We start from the raw sequence: 27994 nt of genomic DNA on the forward strand, positions 1-27994 counted from the left end.
AAGCTCATCACCTCCATCAATGACAATGATAGACAACACAGACAGGTATAGCCATTGGGTTAAGAAAAAAAGTATACCTCTTGTTGAGAAAAGGAAACTGCAAAACCGACATTATTTCCTGCAAAGATCCATTTGACATTTACATCCTTTAAATCTGAAATCAGAAAAAGTGGTTTATAACACAAAATGGAGGAATTACATGCTATATGTATGTGTGTACAGTATATATATATATATATACACACACACAAACACACACAGGTATGGTGCCTGTTATCTAGACTGCTCGGGACCTTGGGGTGTCTGGATAGCAGATATTTGCTTAATTTGAATTTTTATACCTTAAGTCTACTAGAAAATGATTTAAACATTAAATAAACCTAATAGGCGGGCTTTGCCTCCAATAAGGATTAATTATATCTTAGTTTGGATCAAGTACAAGGTACTCTTTTTTTATTACAGAGAAAAGGGAAATCATTTTTAAAAATTTTAATTATTTGATTATAATGGAGTCTATGGAAGACGGCCTTAATGTAATTTAAGCTTTCTGGATAACGGGTTTCCAGATCCCATACCTATATATATATTTTCCAGATCCCATACATATAGGGTTGCCACCTGTCCAGTTTTGACCCAGACAGCCCAGAATTTTGAAGGGCTGCCCGAGTCAAAACTTCCTGCCCGGTTTTCCCAAAAAGGAAAACCGGGCTGGATTTCCCATGGTTGACACCGCGATTAGCCAATCGCCGATCTACACGTCATAGCCCCACCACTTGACATCATGGCCCGCCGCCTTGACGGCACAGGCCACCCACTGCCTGGTCTCCACCGGGGGAAAAGGTAGTGAGCCTACATACATACAGTGTCGGACTGACCCACCGGGATACCAAAAAACTGGTGAGGCCCAGGTGTCAGTGGGCCCTCTTGCTTCTAACTGTTTGGCCTATTTCATGGTCATTCCCTATTTCCTTATGGGCCTTAATAATGGTATGTAGCGATAAAAGACTAGGAGAAAAAAGGTTGAATGAGGAGAGGAGGAATAATAGTTTGTAAAGTGGGCCCACGGCCTAAGGGTTTCTGGTGGGCCCCTGGATTCCCAGTCCGACACTGCATACATACATATACATATAGATATATATATATATATACATATACATATACATATACATATACATATATATATATATATATATATATATATATATATATATATATATATATACATATACATATACATATACATATATATATATATATATATATATATATATATATATATATATATATATATATATATATATATATATATACTCAAGAAAGATGCTGCTGCACACCAGGGTTTATTGTGAAAAAGTTAGTCCTTTATTTGATCGACGTTTCGGTCCTCACCTTGGACCTTTATCAAGATACATCAACAGACAAGTGAAAATAATTTATAGACTCACCCACCATACACCCACCACCAAGCCATATATATATTTTAACTTTTCAAAGGTTTCTGGTGTGCACCCTCTTATTTTGGATTTTCTATCAACATAATTATGTGGGTAGCACTCAAGTCAATTGGTTTCATAATGGTGTGTGGAAAATCAAGGATATATATATATATACACAATATACACAATGAAGCGACACTTCACCATCGCATGCAAGCTTTTATCAAACCAAACTATAGAACAGCAATACACAAGCTGAATTTAAAGGGGATATACAGGAAATTACCTCACAATTAGTATACAAAAAGCCCATATCAGTTACTAAACCAACATGACAATACATACAAAATCAAATAAACCAAAAATAAAACATAATCCTTATTAAGACCTAAAGGGTGTATCCACCACAACTCTCTTTTCTTTAACTTGAGCTCCCTATCCCCTCCTTTTAAAAGAGGTATAGTTTTCAACTCCATACATTTTAGTTGGTCTGAGATACGACACTTTTCCAAAAGAATTTTGATATAGGTAATGTATTATTGCCTAGATTTATTGTTGAGCAATTTTCAGAAATACGTGACTTCACCATCAGTGTGGTCTCGCTTACATAGATGAGACCACAAAAACAGGTCAGTACGTATACTGCAAATTTAGAAACACACGTATAATATCCACGTAACTGTATTGTCTGTCTAGTGTGGGGATGAATAAACTCCTTGCCCTTTAAAACATATGGATACTAAGTAACAGGGGAACATACCCTTGGACCTGCCACCCCAAAATACCTCATCTACCTAGTTTTAGTTTTTATACGATGAAGCAACATGTTGCCCAATGGTCCTTCCTCTGTGATACGAGATTAGAGGGACTGGGACCCACCTTCATTTTTCCCAGTCCTCTAGTCCCAGTCCAGTGTATTCCAACACTGTTTCTATTGCATAGTGCATGTTTGTGGTGGAGTCACTGGGAGGACTGGGATTGATGCCCACATGAATTTAACATAAGACTGCAAAATAAGAGTCATGTATATACTGTGCACAAGAAATTATATGTACATTGCTGTATATTAATAACATAAAAATATACAAAAAGATAACAGTTAGCTAGTATGGATAAGCTCACAGAACCAAATTGTGCACAATAAATCAAGTCCCTGATTTGCAAGTGGTAAATCTTTGAAGATATTTATACAAACATGAAAACATTTTTAATAGCATATTGGATTTTAGGGAAACGTGATACTGGCCATTTGCAATGAGCATCCATAATAAAGAGTTAAATGTGTTCAAGAGTTATGTGCTGTTTTATTCGTGTTCCAAATCTATTTGTAGTTGCCATGTTTGCCAGAATCTTAGTGTACTGTATATGATCTGAAATATCTTAATAATAACGTTTAAGTAAAGATAAAGAAAAGTGTGAGTATATTACCATTTGCTGGAACTAAACTACTGATGTCAAATGCTGAAGGCAGCTGAGATGCTTCTGCTTGGTCACTGGACTCAGCATTGCCTTGTTGTCTTTGTGAGCCTTTCCCAAATGAGACAATGCGATTACAAGTAAAGACATATAGTAGAGTGTGGTACCTGGAAAATATAAATCACAAACTTATTTTAACTATTGCTCTCAATTATACCCATGGGCATGTGTGGGGAAAAATTCCCCTTAGACCCAGGTTATTAGGTGTGAAAAAAAGAAGAAAATGGTTATGGCACAATTTTGGATAAAGAATATGCTGTTGTTTATATCACTCAACTATTCATAATTTTTATAGAGTGTGACCCAAACATTAACCTTAATTACAATGTAATATTGTCTGATACTGGTTCAGAGATACAACCTCTGAGAGATATTACTTGTTAGAAATTGTATGCTGAAGAGTGCATTTAATAGATTGTTTTTTAGATTTGTTACATTAGAATAACTTGCTTAAAATTGATTCTATAAAGGAATAGAATAATTTGGAGCTTCCTGGATAATATGTTTCTGATTCCTATACCTCTATTACAAGAACTGCTTGAAGCATTAGTAAAGAAAAATACAATATGAATTATTGCTGTATTTGCTCTAAAGTTATTTGTATTTATTGAGGTTATTTATGTTTACTAATTCTCATCCCATGTCTGTGTTAGCTCTGACAATTTTCTAGCTTTCTGGTTTCTTTACTACAATATTATATACAGTAACACAGTATACAGTATGCATTGCCACAGTGCTAATAGTTGCCCTGAAAATTGTTAACTATTAGCCTTTAGGTTTTTTGTGCTTTGTTGTCACTGTACAACCGCACCTTCCACAGGCAACCTGGGAAACTTGTCTGCTATATTCTTCTATTTTCTGTGGGACTGATGTTTGGTTCCCAGACTGTTGCCCCAGCTGTCCATAAGTGTCATCTCCAAACGTATAAACAATGCCATCCTGTAATCAATTGAGAAATATATGAATTCAGATTCAATTTGTGCATATTTTACAGAAATTACAGACTGATGTTACACAGAACAGAATTATAAAAGGTGTAAAGGCAGATTATTGTTTGTTTGTTTGCTGGGTTATAGGGCTGAGAAATACTTTGATTTGTGTATTTGTGCATAGCCTTGTTTTGTTCTAAAAAAATCAACGGTCTCTTAAAACTTAAAGGGGCAAGAAATGATTGGAAATGTGTTTGGCACCACCCATCGATTATAATAGGTAATCTCAGTTCCCAGCCAGTGTCCCTCTTTGCTGAAAATGCAATGGCCCAGAGCACTATTCTATTGAGTACCATTCCACAATTTCTTGTTATGTACCAGGAAACCCATGCTGCTGCCCGGGCCATGCACATGTGCAGTAGAGTAAAATCTACTGGTTAGCTTTAAGGATAACCACTAGCAAAGGCCTATTGCATAAGTGGTGATTTGCTGCTTAAAAATGCCCTCAGTTACTTCCTGCTATCTATTCTCTGGATTCCATGAAAATAAAGTAAAAGCAGCAGCACAGGTGCTTTTTAGAAAAGGGCTATAATCAGTACTTTCCCATGATTCTTGTTAAATACAGGCAACTGGGCCTGATTTTGGCTTTTTCGTGGTATGTTGATGGGTAAAAGCAATTTTGCAGTTTTTCTGGATAAAATATGTCCTGTGTATGCAGATCCCACTCATGCCTGTCACTACAAATGAGGCAGCATCCCGGGGATCAGTGTTTTGATTAGCCTAAAGTATGGAAAACTAATTGGAGATAAAATTATAATTGCAAATATTTTCATGCGTTTGCATATGTTATAGGTAATCAAGTTTAAAAAAACCCTCACCTTACTCAAAACAGCAGTGTGTTCTTCACCACAGCTAATATAGGCAACACCAAGGTCTCTTAATGAATCCACAGCATATGGTTTAAAGGTGCCTGCTAAGAGAAACGAATATACTCTATAGAGTCATGTATGGAGGTAATCAGAAAATGAAAAAGGGTGAGATTGTGAATGCTTATTTCAAATATTCCTTAGATACAAGCCAGAAGGTCAGTCAGGGACGAGCACAGATTTAAATAGTTGGCACCCCAAGGCCCACTGTCATTCGTCGCCCCCATCCCCTTCCTTTTATTCGCTCAAATTTTCATCGAGACCGAAGCAATGGGGATTTGTGCACAGGAAATCTAAAAAACGATCATATCTCCTACACATCCCCAGTGTTTCTGAACCAAAGTGGGTGTGGTTGGGTAGCATGCTGCTCCCTGAAATCCTGCCACACTAGGCCCGGGCCTTGGTGGCCTCTCCACAAATCCAGGCCTGGACAAGCAGGCCATTGCCAACCAGAACCATGGGCACTGGAACCCTGGATCAGATCAGCTTTCAGTGTGAATTTTCTATCTTTGTCTTCTGAAAATACCTTAGTTTGGCATCAGTGTTAATAGTTAGCATTAAAACATATGAGATGCATAATAACGGAAATTGCCTTTTCTTGCATTTCCCAGTAGATTTATTTGTTTTACCATTGGCAATTCACATTGACATTGGTACTAAGATATGTTCAGAAGTTTTGTCATCCACAGATAGAACTGATTTCTCATGAGTGACAAATCATCTGTCATAACCCTAAAATGTGAACAAAATCTTGTCAATGTAAGATGTAAGGGAAGGATGGGTCCCATCCCCCCCCAACCCCTCACTGCCTCCCAGCAGGGAGGGAAAGCCAGGCAAGGTCTGGCCGGAGGATCTGCTTTGATCCTCCTATCACCATGCCGGCCCACATGTTAGAGTAGTGTGTGTGTTGGAGGAGGGGCGTGTGTGCATGCTGCTGGGCAGGACTGAGCAGGGTTTAAAAGGCCCAGCGCAGCTGCACTCGGTCTCTTCTTCTTGTGTGCATCGCCCGGAGAACATCACCCCCCTGGACAACGAGCATTTAAACCTGGCTGAGTATATCAACCCCTACTATCCCACCAACGAATCCCATTAACCCCTACTGCTATCCCACCCACGAATCCCATCCATTCAAACCCCTGCTATCCCACCAACGATCCCACTAACTCCCATTCCAATCAAACCCCTACTCCATTAACCCCTACTGATCAAACCCCTGCTATCCCACCAATGCCCATCAAACCCCTACTCCATTCAAACCCCTATTATCCCACCAACTATCCCGATCTCCTGTACCCCAACTCCCTTTTGTTGGTTCAGGGAAAGTTTAGCACCAGGAAGGGCGGGCAATTATCTCGTGTGTGATTGTGTATGTGTAGTTAGATTGTGGGTGAATTTTGGGGATTGTTAGTGTAAATGAGGATTGTTTCATTTAGTTGTTTTATGTTGTGTAATTGGTATATCTGCATTAGCGATAGTTACTGTTTTTATTGTTGAGTGTCGTATTAAATATATTGTGTTATTTGTAACTTCTGTGTTGTGTTTGTTATTATGGTAAGTAGAGTAGTAAGCACACGCATATAGTTAGTACAGTACAGTATATAGCGTACATAGTGAAAGGCCAATTAAGAGTAGTTCTTTAAGGAATAAATAGGCGGAGTTAAGTATCGAACATCTGCATAAACAGCGATAACGGATACACCCCCTTAACATTGGCGAGCCAGCGGCCCCTGCATATAGCGTTATTTCTGCGTTCGGTTTTGAGGCTAGCTATCGGTTATACTGTGATTATCAGGCGGTAGAGACAAGGTTGAATGTCTGCCCTGATAATTCGGACAGGTAACGCGAGTTATAGTGTAGTACCAAACGTAAATCACGCTTAAGCAGAGAATCTATAATCTATCTGTTACTAAAATTTTTTATTTATTTTTGATTACCTTTCACGGACGCGTACGCATTGCTGAAAGGAAAAATCACGTCACGAGAAAAGATCCATCGTTATCGGAGCAGGATAAAAGTCTAGTCTGGTAGGGAGAAAGGTGTTCCGGAAGTTAAAGGACCTTCTACAAGCAGCAAGGACAAAGGTTAGCACCGATTGAATGATTACATCTCAACCAAAAGTGAGTATGACTTTTTCCACACTTCAACACTTGAGTAAACACAGCACTTTTAATCCCATAATACCCAACGCATACAAATCTACTGAGCTGCTATGGTCCCATTTGTTGGACCAGGCATATGCTCATGATAAGAATTGTATCAGTAGGGGTGTCTTTAATAAAACTAACAAACGCCTCCAAATGTTAGCTAAATTGGTTTACACCTTTGAGGATATCATTTGGAAGCCAGAACACATGGAGACACTAGCTAGCACTAGAAAGGCAGGGGAGGTTTCAAATGCACTAAACTTTCATTGCAATTGTTGTGTAGAAAATATAGGAAAAATACATGCGCTAGAGACGCAGGTGCAAGAGAAAATCCAGTGTACAGTGGAGAGGGGCAGGGAAATTTGTGTGTTGGAGTCTAGGCTCTCGGACAAAGAGAGCCTCTACTCTGACATGGACAAAGAATTGCTCGGACTGTACACTGAAATCAATCAGTTGAGGAACAATGCAGTATCTACTGATGCTGTGATTGTTCAGTTGCGACAGGATCTGGCTGCAAAAACACAAATCATTGCGGATTTGCAGCAGGTAATTGTCAATCTGTCACGGCCTGGTGCTAATAGCACGGTGCCCACGAAACAGGTTTGTGTTTCGGGAACGGCACAGGGGGAGACAGCGGCGATAGCGCCAAGGTCTCCCAAGGATCAAAGATCCGAGGCAATAGACACTAGGGGACAGGTGGAACGGTCGCTACAGTTCACTCCGACACCCGGGGAGAACAGATGGAACGACCGCTTCCAGGAACAGGACAACAGTTGGGGACAGGAGAGTGGATGGCCATTTTCCACTTCCAATCCGCCAACTCGTCCGGATAGACAGGAAGAGGTATATCCTAACCATTCCAGTATGGAAAGGATAAATTTCCTGTTGCGGATCTGCAAGGAGATCCCAAAATATGATCCTAATGTGGATCTGTTTATTTCATGTGATCTTTTTGAGGGTCATTGTAACAAGTATTCAGTGGCTCCTGAATATCGCATGGAGTTGTTTAAACTTTGGTTACCTACACACTTTAACCAAAGGTATGAGGTAACAGGGAGGACACAACCAATGAATGGACAGTATTATGATAAGGAGGAAAGACTCTCCATTCTCATGAAACTGGCAACAGGGCATTGGGACGTCACTCCAGATATTCTGTCAAAATTCAAGCCCACTATACAAGACGAACCTTTGTCTCTGTGTAGTCGGTTTGAAGCGATGTACAGGAGGGTTACTAAAGATCAGGGTATGGGAATCCCACAAGGCATGGTCCGCATGTTTGTGGAAAAGTTCCCATATCTTGATACTGCAATCAGGTTAAGCGCAGCCAGGGAAACTTCCCTTGCGGATGCGGCCATAATTATTGAGCAGTACAGACAGGATATACTGCACAATAAGAAATTTGTTAAAGTTAGGGAGCGTGTGCCAGTACACGTTAATTCGCAAGATGAACGGGTACCGCACAACAAATTCACCTCAAATGCTCGCCCCACGGCCCCGCCATTTGAACGGACAGGGAGCATTCGTTGCTTTTTCTGTCTACAAACCGGACACATGAAAAGGAATTGTCCGCAATGGCTAAGGAGTCGCACTATCCCTCAGAAGACGGGCAATAATAATGGTTTCAAGCTGAAACCTAATTATTACAACTCATTAGGGGAACATGTGGATACAGACCTGGGATATTTACATAGCCAATCACCAAAACGGGTGGCTATTGTGAATACCCCAGAGGTTATGGAATCAAATGAATCCATACCGAAGGATCAGAGCAAGAACTCACAAGTAGCAGTATGTACCTCACAGGTACCTACTGGGAGTCTGGTAGATATCGATTGAAAGTTAGGGCTCCCTAAAGAGCTGGCTCCAGTATGTCCTATTATACTGGATTCTTCAGGGAGACCCCACATTACAGCCGCCATAAAAGATCAGGACACAAAAATCATGCTGGACACTGGTGCGGAAATTTCCATTACCAATGTCAAACATGATTTACACCCCAATAGCCCTCAGTGTGTGGTGATCGGATTTGATCACCAACAAGGGGGGGTGAGGGCCCACAGAATTGATGAAGTAACCATTCAGATTGCCAGATACATGACTCTTAAGATCCCAATGTGGTACTACCCCGGGTCTGATAACATCATCGGAACGGACGTGATGACACAGAATGGGTGGATCCTGGATCTGGTAAACTGTATGGTATGGAAGGGCCCCAAACGATCCAAGGTGTTTGTAATACAACGCCAGTGTTTGGGACCACCCTTGCCAGCAGTAGATAAGGGAACTAATATACTCGAACACAAATGGCCGGATGTCTCGCATAACGCGGACCTAGAGCCTATTGTATACGAGAATCCCGATCTGTGGGCCCAGAGCAAAAATGACTGTGGTAGACTGGTTGGCGTTCAGGTGGACATACAAGGTCCAGACCCTCCACCTCAACGCCAATACAGATTTCCATCAGAAGCCACTCATTCGATCATGGACACAGTTCAGGAACTGAAGATTAGGGGTGTGGTCATTGAAGGAAATTCAAAATGCAATAATCCCCTCTGGCCAGTTAAGAAGAAGGACACAAACACATGGAGGCTTACCATAGACCTCCGGGTCCTTAATAAGTACACCCCTATGTCAGCCCCTGTAGTGGCACAGACTCCCGACATCATGGCCAGAATAAGTGGCAAAAGCCGTGTGTTCTCGACCTTAGATGTTGCCAATGGGTTCTTCTCCATCGAATTAACCGAGAATTGCAGATACAAATTTGCCTTCACGGTGGGAGACAAACAGTACATGTTTGCTGTGCTTGCTCAGGGGTTTCATAGCAGTCCCACATATTTTCACCAGGCATTGGCAGCGGTGCTGAGTGTGTTTTCGCGGCCCGAATGTCTGTTACAATATGTGGACGACTTGCTCCTGCATACGGAAACCATGGAGGAACACTTGGTTCTTCTGAGGGAGCTATTGGGACTTCTGGCCAAGTCAGGACTCAAGTTGAGCCCCCACAAGGCAAATTTGGCTAGAGCAGAGGTGACTTTCTTAGGGGTCCAAATTTCTTTTGGAGCCAAAGGAATCATGGCAGCCCGTGTGGAAGCCATGGTAAAGTTACCTAGGCCAGGCACTCTTCAGGATTTGAGAAAATTTCTGGGGGTAGCCAATTTCATGAGGGAGTTCATAGAGGATTTCGCTGCTAAAGCAAGACCTCTCTATGAACTCTTACGAGGAGAAGAACCCTCAATCGAAGGTTGGTCCGATGCGCAGGAAAAGGCTTTTTCTGTTTTGAAAAGAGATCTCTCCTCGGCACCTGTACTGGCTACTCCACATCCCGATGGAGAAATGGCCGTACAGGCGCATGCGGGGACGGAGTCTATCGCAGTGGTCCTTCTACAGAAGGTAGGGTATGAAACCAGACCGCTGGGATACTTCTCCAGGTTGCTTTCGCCTGTCGAACGGGGGTTCGATGAGTGTGCCAAACAACTGGCAGCCATACATTATGCTGTTAAGACCACTGAGCATATTGTAGGTTTCAGGCCACTCACCTTGCAGACTCCACATTCTCCATTGGCCCTTTTGCTCCGTGATACACTACCTGGAGTCTCTCAACAGAGATTCGGTAGGTGGATTATGGATCTTAGTGGCCGGAATCTGCAGGTGAACCACAAAGCTAAATATGTTCTGTCCCAGTTACTGAACACCACTGGAACCGAACATGACTGTGGCCAACCAATGCAAACCAGTGTACCACAGATGTTCAGGACCAATCGACATCCAGAAGATAGGGTCATCTTTGTTGATGGCTCTCGTTTCTACCTGGAGGGAACCTATGTCACAGGTTTTGCTGTGCTAGATGAGACCACAGGTACTCAGAGTCTTGTCAAGTTACCCGGTCACATGTCAGCACAGAGAGCAGAACTGGAGGCTGTCAAGGAAGCTTTACTTCTTCAGCCCTCGGGGAAGCGAACTATATATAGTGACAGTTCATATGTAGTTCGCTCCCTCACCCTGCACCTGGACATATGGAAGAGGCGAGGATTTGTAGACAGTCAAAACAAACCTCTGGCTCATGTATCGGTCCTGAAGGAACTGTGGGATTGGGGTACGACACACACAGCAGAAGCAGCAATCATCAAAATCCCGGCGCATCAAAAAGGGGATGAACCGTTGATAGTGGGGAATAACAAGGTAGATGAGATGGCAAAATTAGCGGCAGTGTCTGGGACCCTTCGGGAACCAGACACTGAACAGTTACCCACACACCGGATTGCAATAAGATCCCATCTGAAGGATGGTCCAGTGTCATTTGAAGAGGAACAGGCCAAAGATCCTCTTCTAATGACACCTCAAAACACCTCAACATCCTTGGTCATTGCAACAGGGTATTTTGTGTTATGATACCGGTACCCAGCAGCTTCCTCTTCCAGTGGTTCCACAACATCTACAAGCAGAACTGACCAGATTGAACCACCGACTCTTTGGACATCTCGGCCGGAATAAGCTCCTGTCTTTCTTGAAAGATAAATTATACTGGCCGGGGATGTCCAATACGGTAGAGGAAGTTACTCAGCAGTGTCTGGTGTGTGCTCAGGTTAACCCCAGGGCCCCAGCTCTGAAGCCGGTGTTGCAGCGGGTCCCGCCTGCAGATGGTCCATGGTCCGCAATCCAAATCGATTTTATTGGACCTTTACCAGCCGGTAGTCGCAATTGTCGCTACGCACTGGTGGTAGTGGATGTCTTCTCCAAATGGGTAGAAGCCATTCCCACGACCAATGATTCGGCTGCAACCACTGCCCGTGTCCTTTGGGAGCAGGTTCTATCACGATGGGGTATCCCCAGAGTGATAGAATCAGACAGAGGAACTCATTTCACGGGTAAGGTCATGAAGGCGCTCTGTGGTCTTTTAGACATAAAACAGAGATTTCATGTGCCTTACCATCCTCAGTCAGCGGGAATTGTGGAACGGATGAATCGGACCATAAAAACACGGCTGGCTAAAGCACTACTGGAGAAAGGTTCCTCTTGGGTAACCTCTCTTCCAGCAGTACTAATGGGCATCCGAGCCACTGAAGCCACCAGTACCGGTATAACCCCGTTTGAAATAATGACCGGACGTAAAATGCCCTTATGCCTACCTAATGAGCCCTTGGTTTCTGAACCCATAAAAAATGCCATCGCCAGAGACCTGTTTCTCCAACAGGTTCAGCAGAACCTGAAGGAGTTACTGCCTTACGCAGCAATACGGTTGCACAAACCGTATCTACAGGGGGAAACGCCAATGCCCTCTGTAGGAGAAATGGTAATGGTAAAGGTCTTCCGGCATGTTGGTCCGTGGGACACAAACTGGGAAGGTCCCTATCGGGTCCTAGAAGTAATGGGCAATACCATGTTAAAGGTGCAAAGGCCAATGACTAATAAGAAAAAGTCGCGTAGAAGTCAGGAGGTTTTGTGGGTCCACATCGACCAGGCCAAGGCCACCCGAGCCTCCCCAACTCAATAACATAAAGACACTGAGAGTTGGGTGAAAAAGGGGGAGGGTTGGGGGGGGGTCGATGTGGAATCCATAATATTTAATACCTTGTCTCTAATTAAACCGCATTCAGACTCTTGCAACGCCCCTATCCATCAATTGGCCGATCCAGTAGCCCCTCAACTGTCATCTCCATGGAAAATCATCACAGGGGCAAAGTTCATTCTTTTCACCTGGAGGTTTTCAGAGTGGATCATTGGGATCACAGATGTGGGGAGTTTATTCAGAACCAAATTGATATGATGAAAGGATGGATAGAGGCGGGGCAAGAGGTTAGGAAAGACGACCCTCGACGCAGGAAATTCAGGAGGAAGAGAGATTTGGTATCCATGGGTCTTTTGGAGGTACAGGATAGAGTACAGCTGGCTCTGGCATGTACGCAGGACCAAGGTGAGCTCTCGGATAACCTTAAACATATTGTATCATCTTTGCACGGAGACCACTTCCCATTCAACCTCCGCCAACGGGTAAGTCCATTTATTTCCCAATTTGCACTCAATCACACGAATTGGTGGGTGGTCCAATGGCACGGGTGTCGGAACCTCACTTGTACCGCCTCGTCATTGGCACCTGTATCTGGTCAGTTATTACAGGGATACAGTGCCGTCAACCATGGGGTGGTTGTAGGTAATAAAACAGTGTTTCATCCTCAGCTCCCCTCGGAAGTCCTCACTTATGAGAGAGGTCATCCCTATCTAGTTAATGTAGAGGGATGCTGGAGGAAAGAGGATGCGATCCTCTCTCAGGGTAATCAGGATCGGGTGCTTCGAAACCAGTGTTGGAACTCCGAGGGGTCCTGTGGGATGAAGACTAACCCAATGCCGTCCTCTCATTTGGTATACTTAGGGCAGGGATATTGGTGTTGGTACCAAGGGAACAATGCAACCTTTATCATTTATGAAACTAACTGTACTGCGAGGGGAGAACTTCCTCCCGCTGTGTATTGTACTCTTAGTCCCGTTTTAGGATTAGATGTCGCAGAGCAACAAGGAAGAAATACTTCAGAAACTCCATGAGTCTGAGAAGCAGGCCACCATCCAACTTGTCCACGACCAGAACAAGATAAAAGCAATTGCCACTTCCTTAGATAAAGACGCCAAGGTTTCCTGGTGGGAAAGTTTGTTTGGTTACAGCCCAAAGGCGACCTCCTTCTTCAGTCTATTGATCCATCCTGTGATAATCCTTCTGGTTCTGGTCTTCATTATGTACATGGGATTGTGGTTGATATATCGGAGAGTCAAGAGACTTGCAGAAAAATTAAATCGGAATCAGACAGAATTCCACGAAGCCACCCGTAGGAGACTCAGGGCGCAGCCTTGACAGAGTACTTAAATTAACAAGTTTATAAAGTTCTTGATTTATCGAGAGACTCCAGGCAAAGCTACCCTAAATTCCCAATGCTTGAAAATGTATATATATTTCTCTATGAGGTTTCTGGATGCAGATCTTTTGTTATCCTGAAGCCCCATGGTATGGTGTTTATATTGTTTTTTTGTTTGTTTGTTTTTTTTGAGAGGGGTGGGTGTTGGGTGTGTAATTATGGGACTGTGAGTGTGAATGGGGACTAGAACAGGGTTTATTAGGGACAGGTCCCCTCCTAAACCAAGTGTATTTGCCAATCTCGCCCCAGGAGCAGTCAAGTTTGAACTGAATGTGAGATAAGTGCGGTGTTCTTTCCCGCAGTTAGAATTTAGGTACCCTGGTATCACCTCTGACTCCAAGTCTGATCTGCCTTGTAAAGACCTATCTATCCATCCATGGGAGAACCCCCTCTGCAATCAAGATAAAGAGAAACATGTCTGATGGGAGTCTTGCCTACGAAAGTCCGGTTCTAACAGAGAACAGAAAGGCCAGTGTGCGAGACTACTCCAGGTTCATTGGGGGTGGCTGACTCCTGAAGATTGTAAAAAAAAAACAAAAAAAAAAACCCCAGTCCAAGATTGTAACCTGGATTGGCCTAAAAACTATGAGGGTGAAGCCATTCCAGAAAGTATGGCCCCTAAAAGACGATAGCGTGAGCAGCTGAAACCTCAAAGACCATCATAGACTGCAGCTGATTACAGAAAGAAAGGCCAGTCTACGGAAATTGACTCAAAGACTGTGAAAGAAAGACCAAGATGCAGAGAGAAGAAGACGGGATACTCTGAGGATGGAGACTAAGGTTACGGTGAACGGCAAGTCAGAGATAGTCGCAGTGGGTGATGTCTAGGTACCTAAGGACCATAGTATACTTCAGTCCTTCCTGAACTGTCACCAAGAGTGGGGTAGAGAGGGGCAAATACATATCCATCCTTCCCGCCAAAGTTAATTGTCGTATTCCCGACAACAGGGGGATTGTAAGGGAAGGATGGGTCCCATCCCCCCCCCCCAACCCCTCCCTGCCTCCCAGCAGGGAGGGAAAGCCAGGCAAGGTCTGGCCGGAGGATCTGCTTTGATCCTCCTATCACCATGCCGGCCCACATGTTAGAGTAGTGTGTGTGTTGGAGGAGGGGCGTGTGTGCATGCTGCTGGGCAGGACTGAGCAGGGTTTAAAAGGCCCAGCGCAGCTGCACTCGGTCTCTTCTTCTTGTGTGCATCGCCCGGAGAACATCACCCCCCTGGACAACGAGCATTTAAACCTGGCTGAGTATATCAACCCCTACTATCCCACCAACGAATCCCATTAACCCCTACTGCTATCCCACCCACGAATCCCATCCATTCAAACCCCTGCTATCCTACCAACGATCCCACTAACTCCCATTCCCATCAAACCCCTACTCCATTAACCCCTACTGATCAAACCCCTGCTATCCCACCAATGCCCATCAAACCCCTACTCCATTCAAACCCCTATTATCCCACCAACTATCCCGATCTCCTGTACCCCAACTCCCTTTTGTTGGTTCAGGGAAAGTTTAGCACCAGGAAGGGCGGGCAATTATCTCGTGTGTGATTGTGTATGTGTAGTTAGATTGTGGGTGAATTTTGGGGATTGTTAGTGTAAATGAGGATTGTTTCATTTAGTTGTTTTATGTTGTGTAATTGGTATATCTGCATTAGAGATAGTTACTGTTTTTATTGTTGAGTGTCGTATTAAATATATTGTGTTATTTGTAACTTCTGTGTTGTGTTTGTTATTATGGTAAGTAGAGTAGTAAGCACACGCAGATAGTTAGTACAGTACAGTATATAGCGTACATAGTGAAAGGCCAATTAAGAGTAGTTCTTTAAGGAATAAATAGGCGGAGTTAAGTATCGAACATCTGCATAAACAGCGATAACGGATACACCCCCTTAACATAAGATGAGATACTTAATAACCAAGTCTACAGTTCTTTACAGTCTCACTGCCATGGTGAGATCACAGCTCTTATTTCAGAGCTAATGTTTTAGTAACAGTACTTTTTTCTTTTTCCTTAAAGTCCTGTATTGGAAACTACAATGAATGAATTGGTGACTCCTCTTTCAATTCTTTATCTGTAATGACACACACTGAACAGTATTTAAAAGTCACCATACCTTAAAACTAAAATGGGGACATAGTACAGAACATCAGAGATTGCCTATGACTAAGTGCTAGGTAAGCATGAAACGCGTTAGGCGCCATAAGGGAATTGTTTGATTTTTTATAATATGTAATAAACTTGTACTTTTTAACTTACAAGCATGCGTTGGGAATATTTTTCAAGTTACATAGTTATGCCTCTGTGAAAGGTAAATGAAATCCAAAGGTTCTGCAGTTCACTCCCTTTGCCGGTAAAAGATCTGTTCTCCCTCAGATCGACCACAATGTAAAAAACTTTTCCTTCATACGAAGATATACCAGCGCTAAAAGCTTAGGGATAGACACCAAAAGAAACAAAAATAAAATATAGTGTAGTATTTTCAAATAAGATTTGCACCCCTTTGTGCAACTGCTATATAGTGTGGTTTGACGTCTTCCACCAAGCGATTCAAGTGCCCTTTATCCGTGACTTTTTAATAATATACGTGGCCACCTCCTGTGTAAGGTAATGGGTACGTACAAACGTTTAGTTTTGCCACTAGCATATAGTATGGTTCTTTGTCCCAATCCTGGTTAACTTTAGGTAAGACTCTCAGCAGTAAGGATCTCTCTGCAGCTCTGATATAGTGACAGTTTTAGGAGAAACCTAAAGTTAACCAGGATTGGGACAAAGAACCATACTATATGCTAGTGGCAAAACTAAACGTTTGTACGTACCCATTACCTATATTAGCAGTTGCACAAAGGGGTGCAAATCTTATTTGAAAATACTACACTATATTTTATTTTTGTTTCTTTTGGTGTCTATCCCTAAGCTTTTAGCGTTGGTATATCTTCGTATGAAGGAAAAGTTTTTTACATAGTTATACCTCTGTTTGGCCACTAGAGGATCCCAGCCTGCTACAACAACTTTTGCTATGCTCCTGATCCAAGGAAATTAAACGTATCATAATACAGAACATACCTGAAATTGGTTTCCATCTTTCTATAAAGTAAACTCATGTTTAATCATGCATCAGCTATGCCTGCAGTATTCCATCACTGGCCACTGTTGTCATTTAACTTCCTGCCCCTAAGTTGTGGACTCTTTTGTGTTTATGGAGCATAGCATCCAAGTGCTGGTCAGTATTTCCCCTTTCACTGGTCAGAAGAGCTGGCCTTAATTCATATATATACTATTTCATTTGTTTCAATATAAGTAGTGTTATGTTTTGGGTAGCCGAGGATGAGTAGAGTATAACAGTGCTTTATTTGCAGACTCATGCAGGCATTGCACAACTTTCACTTTTAAGCTACCAGGAAGTATGCACAGTATAAGTATGCAACACAGTGACATCTACAGGCCATTTGTATAAACACCGCTAGCACTGAAAATGGTTTTGGTCCACCTAATTCTGATTGGTCAAGAAATAACAACTCATGTATACATGTGTAATCATGTTCTCTGTAAACAATTGATACCCCTAGAATATGCTATATCTTTCAGACTTGCATTCTGAGACAGATTCCACAGTGTACCCATGAGATGTGTGAGAAAATTCGAGAGAGATCATTATTTCACTCTTCTTGCACTGATTGCTATTTTTTCCCCACGATCATTTTTTAAATCCATAATCATTTTTTACTTTTCTGTTCATATGAGTACTGCCAATTAATTTGCCTCTCAGCCATTCATTTTTTTTAATAACACATATGCATTGTCTCTCAACAAAAATGTTGTTTGAACATAATAAAAAACATAAAATAACTATGAAACAAAATGAGGTCTACAAAGGCAGGCAATTAAGAAAAGCAGAGAGGCAGGATGGATGGGTCCTTTCATATGGTGACAGATAAATCTAGGTCAGAGTTACTAGTGTCATCAATCCAGGCCTCCCATCTGTTATTATATATTTTATCCACTGTGGTAAGCATATGGGAATAAACTGCATGTAAAGGACACCTACATTCTGCGTTCTTTTTTTATTATAGCAATAACCCTCATTTTGCCTTTACCTATAATTTCCATCAGAAAAACAGTAGATTTGCCCATAATTAATCATTTTATGTATGATACATAGTATTATTTCTAAGTGCAGTGCAGATGAATATTCAATTATTTTAATCTCTTTTCTTTAACTCAGCACTTCTGTAGGTGTGACTTGTTTCCATGTCCCTGTCTGGCAGATAAATCAGAATATCAGATTTATAAGTCATCAGACAACATGGCAAAATGAAAGGGGTGGATCACCTTTTAGTTAACTGTTAGTATGTTAGAATGACCAATTCTAAGCAACTTTCAATTGGACTTCATTATTCATTTGCCTTTTTCTTCTGAATCTTTCCAGCTTTCTAATGGGGCGGGGCCACTGACCCCATCTAAAAACAAACGCTCTGTAAGGCTACACATTTGTTGTTATTGCTACTTTTTATTACTGAATTTTCTATTCAGACCCTTTACTATCCATATTCCAGTCTCTTATTAAATTCAATGCATGGTTGCTAGGGAAATTTGGACCCTAGCAACCAGATTGCTGAAATTCCAATTTGGAGAGCTTCTGAATAAAAAGCTAAATAACTCCAAAACCACAAATATTAAAAAAATGAAAACACATTGCAAATTGTCTCAGAACATCTCTCTCTACATCAGGAGTGTCCATACAGTGTTGGACTGGGATGCCAGGGGCCCACCAGAAAACCTTAGACCATGGGCCCACTTTCCAAACTATTATACCTCCTATCCTAGCTTAACCTCAGGCTTTTATATGTATTTACTATATTCTTCCATTATTATTCAGTATATTAGTATTTTCCCCATAAAGAAATAGGGAATGACCTTGAAAGAGGCTTAATGGTTAGAAGCAAGAGGCCCACTGACACCTGGGCCAACCGGGAGTTTTCCCGGTATCCCTGTAGGCCAGTCCGACATTGTGTCCATACTTTACTAATGCGAGGTCTACTTTTTGTGATGTTGTCCAATTATGCTCTACAATCCATATACTAATGCAAGGTCTACTTTTTGTGATGTTGTCCCTTTATGATCTACAATCCATATAAGCAGTGTTATCATTCTGTTGCATGGAAAATATTACTTAAATATTGATTTATGAAAAAATGTATTACTATTTCTTATGTAACCTTAATAATAATTATCTGTATGAAAAGCATGAACCATGAAATGTTTTATCTACTGATCACCAGCTAAAGGTCTTGTTCATATAATATAAAAATATCTGGAACGGTCCAATTCCTAAGACGGACGAATGGCTAGTGTCAGAGGGTTGATATTTGTCACCCCCACCCTCTATGACGCCATAACGCTATAAGGCCCAAGGCAGGATGGACTAATGGTCTACTGTGGACAATGGTCACTCATATAGCTTATACTAGGCCATACAAACAAAAGATCATCACTCTGTTACTTAAATTCCAGAGTGTTAGCATAACGCCAGTCTGTCTGTCTGTTGGGGCCCCTTACTGCAGACGTGCTGCTCGAATAACTGGAAATACCACAATGGCCTTGGTTAGCCATAGCTGATTGCGAGGCTGTGGACTGTTGGAGCTAGGCACAGTATGTTACAACATTCCTTTGATAACATGTAAGACTAAGTAAATCATTTGGACATTAATTGTACAAGGAGGAGACAGACCATGTATGGTATTTCCGTGAAACCCTTGTCACAATTATTGTAAAAGCCTTCTGAAAGCTATATAATGCCTGGACCAAGAGGTGTGTCTTTGGTAAGTCCTTGGCTAACATTCTGTGTGTTACTCCAACAGCTTACCCAGACAAAACTGTTATGTTGTATTATGTAAGAATAAATTGCCTGACTATTTCTAAAGGTTTTCCTTTACTGAGTTTTGTCTTACACAAGGTCAAAAAATGGTACTACAAAAAATACCATCAGTCTACTGGTAGATTCGATCTACCTTTTGGACTCCCCTGCTCTACATCATACTATAATTTGCCTCAAAGGCCCTTTAAGCATTTCTTTCCCCAGAACCATTGATTTTTTTTTAAAACCAGAGCACCCTCAATAAAAACAACTTCACTATTTCTCAGAAAGATGACAATTTACTATTATGTTAGGCTATATTCTCAATTCCTCGCAGTCACGCCAACATCTATCTGAGACTGTAGAGAATATACTGTGGAGCTTCTCTGGAGTATAACTAACTCATTTTATGTTCCCATTATATTGAATTATGATAAGGATCATTATTATTTTATTTCTAGAATTGCCCATAGATCCTCTAAGTCCTTATCTGTGTGATTGGCTGGTAATTTTCTTCCCAGTACAGAATATAAGAATATTTAGTTTTTTTTTGGTGGGTAATACAATTAATATATTTTATATGTACAGTATACATAAAAATATCATTCTCCTTTGGCCTGGTCCCACTTTATATATTTATTTAATGGGGATTAGTGTCAGTCTTGTCTAGGTTCTAATTAAACTCCTGAAATAGTGGGATACCTGTCAAAAGTGATGTAAAATATTATATCTTTATTTTCCAATAGAGTTATCAACCATAGTAAGTCTTTGGCCCTTCTTTGCTGGAATATTTATGCTTAAATGTAGGCATATAGTTCTATTTGGCATTGCATCACTGCATAATCAATAATAATAATTTTACATAGCACAAGAATGATAAATGGGCTGCTGTGAGTTCCTAGGTACAGGTTTCAGGGAGGTAATCTGTCCATGTTCACTGCAGTCATTTGCTATTTTCTTAAACCTAGTTGGTTGACCCATTATAAAAGGTGCACTGTTATACTTCAATGTTATTTTTCAAAGAGTATTGATGTTTTTGATAGACACACCGAAGGATGATCCTTACTGACCCAGAACAAAGGCATAGTTAAATGTTCTGTATGTATTTTGTTGCAATCACTAATCTATAACTGCATGATTTAAGGCTTTTTGTGTTGATCTTAACACAAATGAATATAAAATGCCACTGAAACCAATGGAAAAAGATGTAACTGATATACTGTTGTGTTATGCCCAGATACATGTGCCTCAGACCTGCAGCAAAAGAGAAGGATTTTATGCCAGAAACTGGTTCTAAATGAGTTCAGGTTTAAAAACTAGCATTTTGAAGGAAACACATGTCCTTGCAAATGTGGTTTATGCCTAAAGAAGGGGACTGAGTCAGAGGCCATTTACATGTTTGATATATTAAAAGCAATAAAACTGTGATTCTGATTAACCTTCAGCAGAATAAACAGAAAGTAAGCAGCCAGCTGGCGTATACATTTGGTAATTTCAAGGTGAACTGATTAATACCAGGGATTTGTAAGTACCCACTATTAAGCAAATGTCATGGGGATTCTGGGTGCAGGCAGGAAAGGAGGCTAATACCCACATAGGGACTGATTTTCGAACATATTTCAGCAGGCCAATTTTCGGAATGTGGCATTAGCCTCACTTTGTCTAGATTGTAGATTTTTGTGTGGTGCGTCCTTCTGATCAATAGTGGATACTCTTTATAAACTCATATCCTGGCTCTTTGATTGAGGAATTTAATTATGTGCACTATTTCCTGTGCAACAGATTAAAAAATGAAAGCAAATACCTATCTGGTTGCTAGTGGCAACCATACTTGGGGAATGACCCCATAAACGTATTTCTTCTCTTGTCTTCCCTCTAGCCGAGCCACTTGTACTGTATTGCTGTGCTGCTTCCAAAAATTAATGGAAGACATACCTCTTCCTCTATATGCATATTCAGGTGTATTAGAACAAGAATATTCATTGTCAAATAACCCTAGTTGATGTTCAGAATACTTGATGATGGGAGACTTTTTCATGGCAAACAATTATACCCTCTCACTAGTTTTGCCCACTTTTTACATTTGATTACAGTTGGTAGTGGGATAGAAATGATTGTGTAGAGACATTACCTTTTTTTGCATCATTTTTAAAACCCAGTTGTCCGGCATTATTCCTTCCCCACGCAAAAACAGTTCCCGACATGGACAGAGCAAAGGTTTGGGAACCACCAGCTGTCACCTGAACCAGCGGGATCCCTTTAAGGGACTTCACAAGCTGAGGAGTTGCTTGATTGATGATCTGGCTGCCCAAGCCAAGCTGGCCACATTTATTCTGTCCCCATGAAAATACTCTGCCATCTAGAATGGAAAATCAGTGATTTTCAGAGACAATCACATTCTGAATATGGCTTAACTATATCTTGAACTATTTTTGTTTTAAATATTAAGTTACCATAAAAGTTTTCTATATCTTAAAAAAAAAAATCAGTGCAAATCTGAATTACTTACACTATACACAAAATATATATCAATTATATTTTTTATTTTTGAAAATAGCCTTGGATGTTGTGTTTTGTAAAAAAAAGTAAAAATAATAAACTCCAGCCCTGGGAGAAAGTAAGACTCTCCCAGTGATTTTAAGTTACTCTTTAAAGAAAGTTTAAGAAATAGTTATTGGAACCTAATTTACTCAGTTTGTTTTAAGGTGGAACTATCGTGAAAATTAAAATTTAATATAAGCTTTCTCATACTGAAGTAAGAAACTTTCTAAATACAATCAATTGAAAGTTCTGCATTGTTTCTGAAATAATCATGGTGATGTCAGGTGGTGGGGTGGTGATGTCGGGGTGCAGGCCAGGTGACAGCAGGGGACGGGACTGATGTGACGATCAGCGATTGGCTGATCGCCATGTCATTCACTTAAATGTCCTGTCCTGATTTCCTAATTTGGAAATCTGGACAGGCACTTTTCACCCTGGCAGCTCTTCCAAAAACCATGCTGTCTGGGGGAAATCTGGACAGGTGGCAACCCTAGGTATGGTTACTACCAGCATTTTTTTTTTTGGCAATTCAAAATAAGTTAATTGAGGTATTATAATGGTTCACACTAATACATTACCTTCAGCAAGAGCAACTGAATGGAAATTTCCACATGAAATTTGTATTATTTTTCTGTTCAAAAGTCCAGTTATTCTTCTGCAATAAAAAAGAAGTCTATTAATTCAAAATAATTAGGCATGAAAGATGTAACTTATTTAGACTATGACTGAATATCAGTTATTCCTATCCTATGGATTGGTGCTTTAAGAAGGAAACAAGAATTGCTAGCATCAGCTTACTTGGGTGTAAAGTTTTTTGAACTGAATTTTCCAGTTCCAAGTTGACCTTCTGATCCGTCACCCCACGAGTATATATTGCCTTCATCACACATGGCCACAGAATGATTTGTCCCACAGCTCACGTCAACAACGGTTTGGGCCTCCAATGAACTGATTTGTTCTTAGGGACATAAAATATATTTAGTTCTTTATTAATAGTACTGATCAGTAAACATCTAATGGCACAGTTGGCTGTCTCATTCTTGCTCCTGGATTCAAGAAGAGGAATCCATCTTGCACAGTATTTAATATTAAGGGGATCACTTAATAAATGATCATAGGTCTGTTAACACATTGTAACTAATAAGCAGGGAGATGTTACTGGTAAGCTGTTTAAAATCAAACATGTTATTGGTTGGTATGGGTTATTTAATGTGGGCACATTTAAGTAATTTTTTATTACATGACTATAAATATAGTACAAATCATAGTAGTTCTATTGTTTATCATGGTTTTACATATTGCTACCATTCGCTGTAAGCATCAAACTTACACTTTTAAATGTAACGCATTATGCATTTTTAAAAGACTGAAACTGTAAAGAAATATTTAAAAATGCCACATTCATATGCAAATATATGGAAAATCAATGATGTTTAAAAAAAACAACAGTGCAAAAGCAATTGTGGAAGAAATGACTGACTTTGACTGTAAAAATCATTTTTAACTTACTACAAATTAATTTATTTGTATGAGAAATAAAATGACCAACAAAAAAACAGAGAGCATTTCCAATGTATTCATATATAATGCATTGTGACTTTGCAGTGTTACAATCTGCATGTTTGCATCTGAGGCTTGCATATAGTTTGAATAAATAAGATGCTGTGTAGTGACAGGGAAGACATGGCTATATGGCACAGATTCACATAGACGATAACATATAAGCTCTATATAAAGCAATACTGATCAATATGAACAATGTTTGAATAATATATAGTGAAACATATGAACAATAGTTTAGCTCTCCAGATATATAGAATAAAAACCTCTCTCAGATAAAAACTTTTCATGTTATGGTGTTACTGGTCTTTTACTGAAGAAACGGAAACTCCAAATGCCATCCTCTTTTTATCCCCCATGGCACATACACCCATGTTCCATTTAGAGTGAAACTAACTAACTGTGTGAGCCCCCAAAGTCTCTAACTGGAAAGGGTAATTGGCTATGCTATAAGGGTTGTCATTGGGGCATGGCAAGCCCAGGCCAGTTTTTCAGTATAGAGTAGTTTTGGTTCTGGTCTGAGTATGGCACAAACCATGGATTAAGTTATTCCTGCTCATTTAACCATTGGCATACACAGGTAGGGGCATATTTATCAAGGGCCAAATTTCGAATTGAAAAAACTTCAAAATTCAAATTCAAAAAGACCAACCGAAATTAAGTTGAAGTTTTTTTTTGGTCGAATAGGTCAGTTTTCGATCGAATAGGTCTGTATTCGGCCGAATTCAAATCGTTCAAAGAAGTAATAGCGCATTCGATCAAATTTGATTCGGTTTTTCCCAAAAAAAAACCTTAGAATTTTCAAAGTCCACCAATTGACTCCAGTTCTAGGAGGTCCCCCATAGGCTAAAACAGCAATTCGGCAGGTTTTAGATGGCGAATGGTCGAAGTCGAATTTTTAAAGAGACAGTACATGATAAATTTCGATATTCAAATTTTTTTCAAATTCAAATTGCATTTGGACTATTCCCTAGTCGAAGTAAACAAAAAATAGCTTGAAATTCAAATTTTTTCATTCAAAAAATCACCTCGACCTTTGATAAATCTGACACTTAGGGACATATTTATTTACATTGGAGACAAACATCACCAGTAGTGTTGCATACCTCCCAACTGTCCTGTTTTTAGAGGGGCAGTCCCTCTTTTGACAGCTCAACCCGCAGTCCCTCGTTTGTACTGGAAAAGTACAGAAAAAGAAACAAAAAAGTTTCTAACTTAATTGGCTTTTGGCAGAGAGCCCAGAACAGCCACAGCTGCATATAAGATACTTTTGTTACAATTTCGAGATAAGCAAATAAGTAATTGTAACAATATAAGATAACAGGTCCCTTGGGAAATGTTAGACTCACAGCTTAAAGGCCAATTCACCTTCATTAGCAAAACTGTAATAACTGAAAAAACACAGAAATATGTTCAAACTTTCATAACCTGCCACAGGCTTGGTCAGAAAAATTTTAACCGCGCTATGCGCACCACCTTTTTTTGTACCTCTTTTTATTTCCAAAATGTTGGGAGGTATGGTGTTGCCCACAACAACCAGTCAGATCTTTGCTTCTGTTTTTAACTTGTAGGTGACAATTTAAATCGAATGGCTAATTGGTTACTATGAGAAACATCACCGGTGATGTTTCTCTACAATGTTAATAAATACACTCCTACATATGATTGTTTTGGTGGCTATAGTGTAGAACAGGGGTCCCCAACCTTTTTTACCTGTGAGCCACATTCAAATGTAAAAAGAGTTGGGGAGCAACACAGGCATGAAAAAGTCCCTTGGGGTGCCAAATAAGGGCTGTGATTGGCCATTTGGTAGCCCCTATGTGGAATGGCAGCCTACAGGAGGCTCTACTTGGCACTATACTTAGTTTTTATGCCTCCAAGCCTGGAATTCAAAAATAAGCCCCTGCTTTGATGAAACTGAGAGCAACATCCAAGGGGTTGGAGAGCAACTTGTTGCTCACGGGCTACTGGTTGGGGATCACTGGTGTAGAACCTACAAAAAATGGTCATAAAATCAAATGCTTTAAGTAGTACAGATAGGATCTGGAATGCTTGGTACATGGGATTTTCCTTATAAGAGATTTTTCTGTAATTTGGATGACCATACCTTAAATCTACTAAAAATCATTTAACCATAAAATGAACCCAATAGGATTCTTTTACCACCAATATGAAGTCATGCAGCTTAGTTACCACCAAGTACTGTACACTAGTTTATTATTATAATTATATAATTATTATATAATAAAGAAAAAGGAAATCATTAAAAAAAATCTGAGTTTCTAAAAATGGGCTTTATGGGAGATAGCTTTCCCTTAATGTGGACTTTTCTGGATAATGGGTTTCCAGATAAGGAATCCCATATCCCATACGTACCAAGAAAGGCATGATTAATAATGGGAAAATCCTGTATAGTGGAAAAACCCCAGGTCCAAGTACGCTTGATAATATATCCCATGTCTGTATATATTAAGTTTATACAGTCCTCGTATCATCTAATATGAAATTAAAAAAATATATTGAATCAAATACTTTATAAGTAAAGGATCATCCATAGAATTCATAATGAGCATTCATATCAACCAAGCTAACTTTAATTCCAGTGATATCAAATATATAAAAAAACAGATGTATATAAACATAAATACTGATGTAAAGCCTATAGTTAATCAGCTCCAAACTGAAGCACTAGCAATTTCAGTATGATTCACAGTCAACAGGAAGAAGCCAGGAATGTGAAACTGAAAGCTACAAACATCAATTCTAAATGAATCTGAGGAAACGAAACTCCTATGCAGAATGATAGAGAAAAATATTGATGCACAAGAAATTAGGCAATTAATCACAGTAACAATTATTTTAGCAGTGTCCCTGTCTTAATAATTAAAACAATTTTAACTTCAGAATAATTATAAGCAAAAGCTTATAAGACAATAAGATAATATAACGTATCTCTCTATGTTTCAAAACCTCATGAAACATTCTGAAATGCAAAATTATATTTCTTACCGATGCGACTGTTGTTGCCCTTCCTGCCCAGTTGCCCATAGGGATTTTGGCCGCAGGAAAGGAGAGTACCATCTTTCAGCAGGTAAAGGGAGTGCTTTTCACCGATGGACACTTTCTGAACAGATTCCTTCTTTTGAAAATAATCATTTTCCTTAAAATGCACCACTTCTTTCTCCTCTTCTAATACAGCTAACTGTCCAAAGCAGTTGTCTCCCCAGCAGTACATGATCTCAGAACAGACTAGCACAGAGCACACAGAGTGAAATGAACTGCACCCAGAGCAGCAGATACACAATGTTTGAACAACAGACTGGCTCACTTCAGATTATCAGTCTCCTCCTTACCATAAGACAATATTGCCCAGCCCTTGCTATGTGAATTATTTCCTACATACAGTATAAGACTTGCCAAACTCTTTTAGTTTAAAGGGGATAAATAGTTGTCCCGCTAAGTTTAAAGGAGAACTAAACCCTAAAAATGAAATTGATTAAAAATGCCATAATTTACATACTGAACTTATTGTTCCAGCCTAAAGTTTCAGCATCTCAATAGCAGCAATGACTAAACTTGTCACAGGGGGTCGCCATCTTGTAAAGTGTCTGTGACACTCATGCTCAGTGGGCTTTGATCAGCTGTTAAGAAGCTACAAATTAAAATAAGGTTGATCTGTAATATAAGCTGACGTTACAAGGCTTATGCTAATTGCACTGGTTTCTGAGCTGACATGTAGTTATTATCTATAATAAGTAATAATCAGCCTTATATTGTGACATTTCTATTCTGTATACACAGTATATTGTGAGTCGGTCCCTAAGCTCAGTAACAGACAACAACACAAAGCATGTGCAGTGAATCAGCAGAAAAGAAGATGGGGAGCTACTGGGGCATCTTAGGAGGCACAGATCTTTACTGGTAAAGGGCTGTGGTTGCCTTGGACTGGTACATCATCTGTAAAGCTGGCCATAGACGCAAAGATCCGATCGGATGAATAGAGGATTTGTACAATTTTCGGACCGTGTGTGAAGAGTCCTGACATTTTTCATCCGGCGGAGATCGGTCGTTTGGTCGATCGGACAGGTTAAAAGATTTCTGTTCGCTGCGGGTAATATCTCTGCGTGTATTGCCGATAGTACGATTTTCAGAGGGAGTCTGTCACTAGCTTTGTTCGGACATAACTTTCGCACAATTGCTGTCAGGGGCAGAACAT

The 27994-nt window shown here is 40.3% G+C and overlaps 1 protein-coding gene across 6 annotated transcripts in view; it reads right to left on the bottom strand.

The window, feature by feature from the left end:
- herc6.S (HECT and RLD domain containing E3 ubiquitin protein ligase family member 6 S homeolog) overlaps window positions 1–27994 on the bottom strand; it is a 53796-nt gene that overhangs the window by 23448 nt on the left and 2354 nt on the right. For 2 of the 6 annotated variants that reach the window (XR_005964911.1, XM_018236947.2), the window contains exons 1-8: window positions 26788–27325; window positions 23017–23176; window positions 22797–22873; window positions 21809–22036; window positions 4720–4811; window positions 3724–3851; window positions 2865–3019; window positions 78–154 (exon numbers count right to left, since the gene is read on the bottom strand). Coding sequence is in view for 4 of the 6 variants with exons in the window: in XM_018236947.2 (XP_018092436.1) it covers window positions 78–154; window positions 2865–3019; window positions 3724–3851; window positions 4720–4811; window positions 21809–22036; window positions 22797–22873; window positions 23017–23176; window positions 26788–27013 (1143 nt within the window). In the remaining 2 variants the exon portion in view is untranslated. Of the gene's footprint in view, window positions 1–77; window positions 155–2864; window positions 3020–3723; window positions 3852–4719; window positions 4815–21808; window positions 22037–22796; window positions 22874–23016; window positions 23177–26787; window positions 27327–27994 lie in introns of those variants that run through there. The other 4 variants (XM_018236955.2, XM_018236963.2, XR_001933222.2 and 1 more) reach the window with 3 other exon arrangements.

This window comes from Xenopus laevis, chromosome 1S (genome assembly GCF_017654675.1).
Source record: "Xenopus laevis strain J_2021 chromosome 1S, Xenopus_laevis_v10.1, whole genome shotgun sequence".
NCBI lineage: Eukaryota > Metazoa > Chordata > Amphibia > Anura > Pipidae > Xenopus > Xenopus laevis.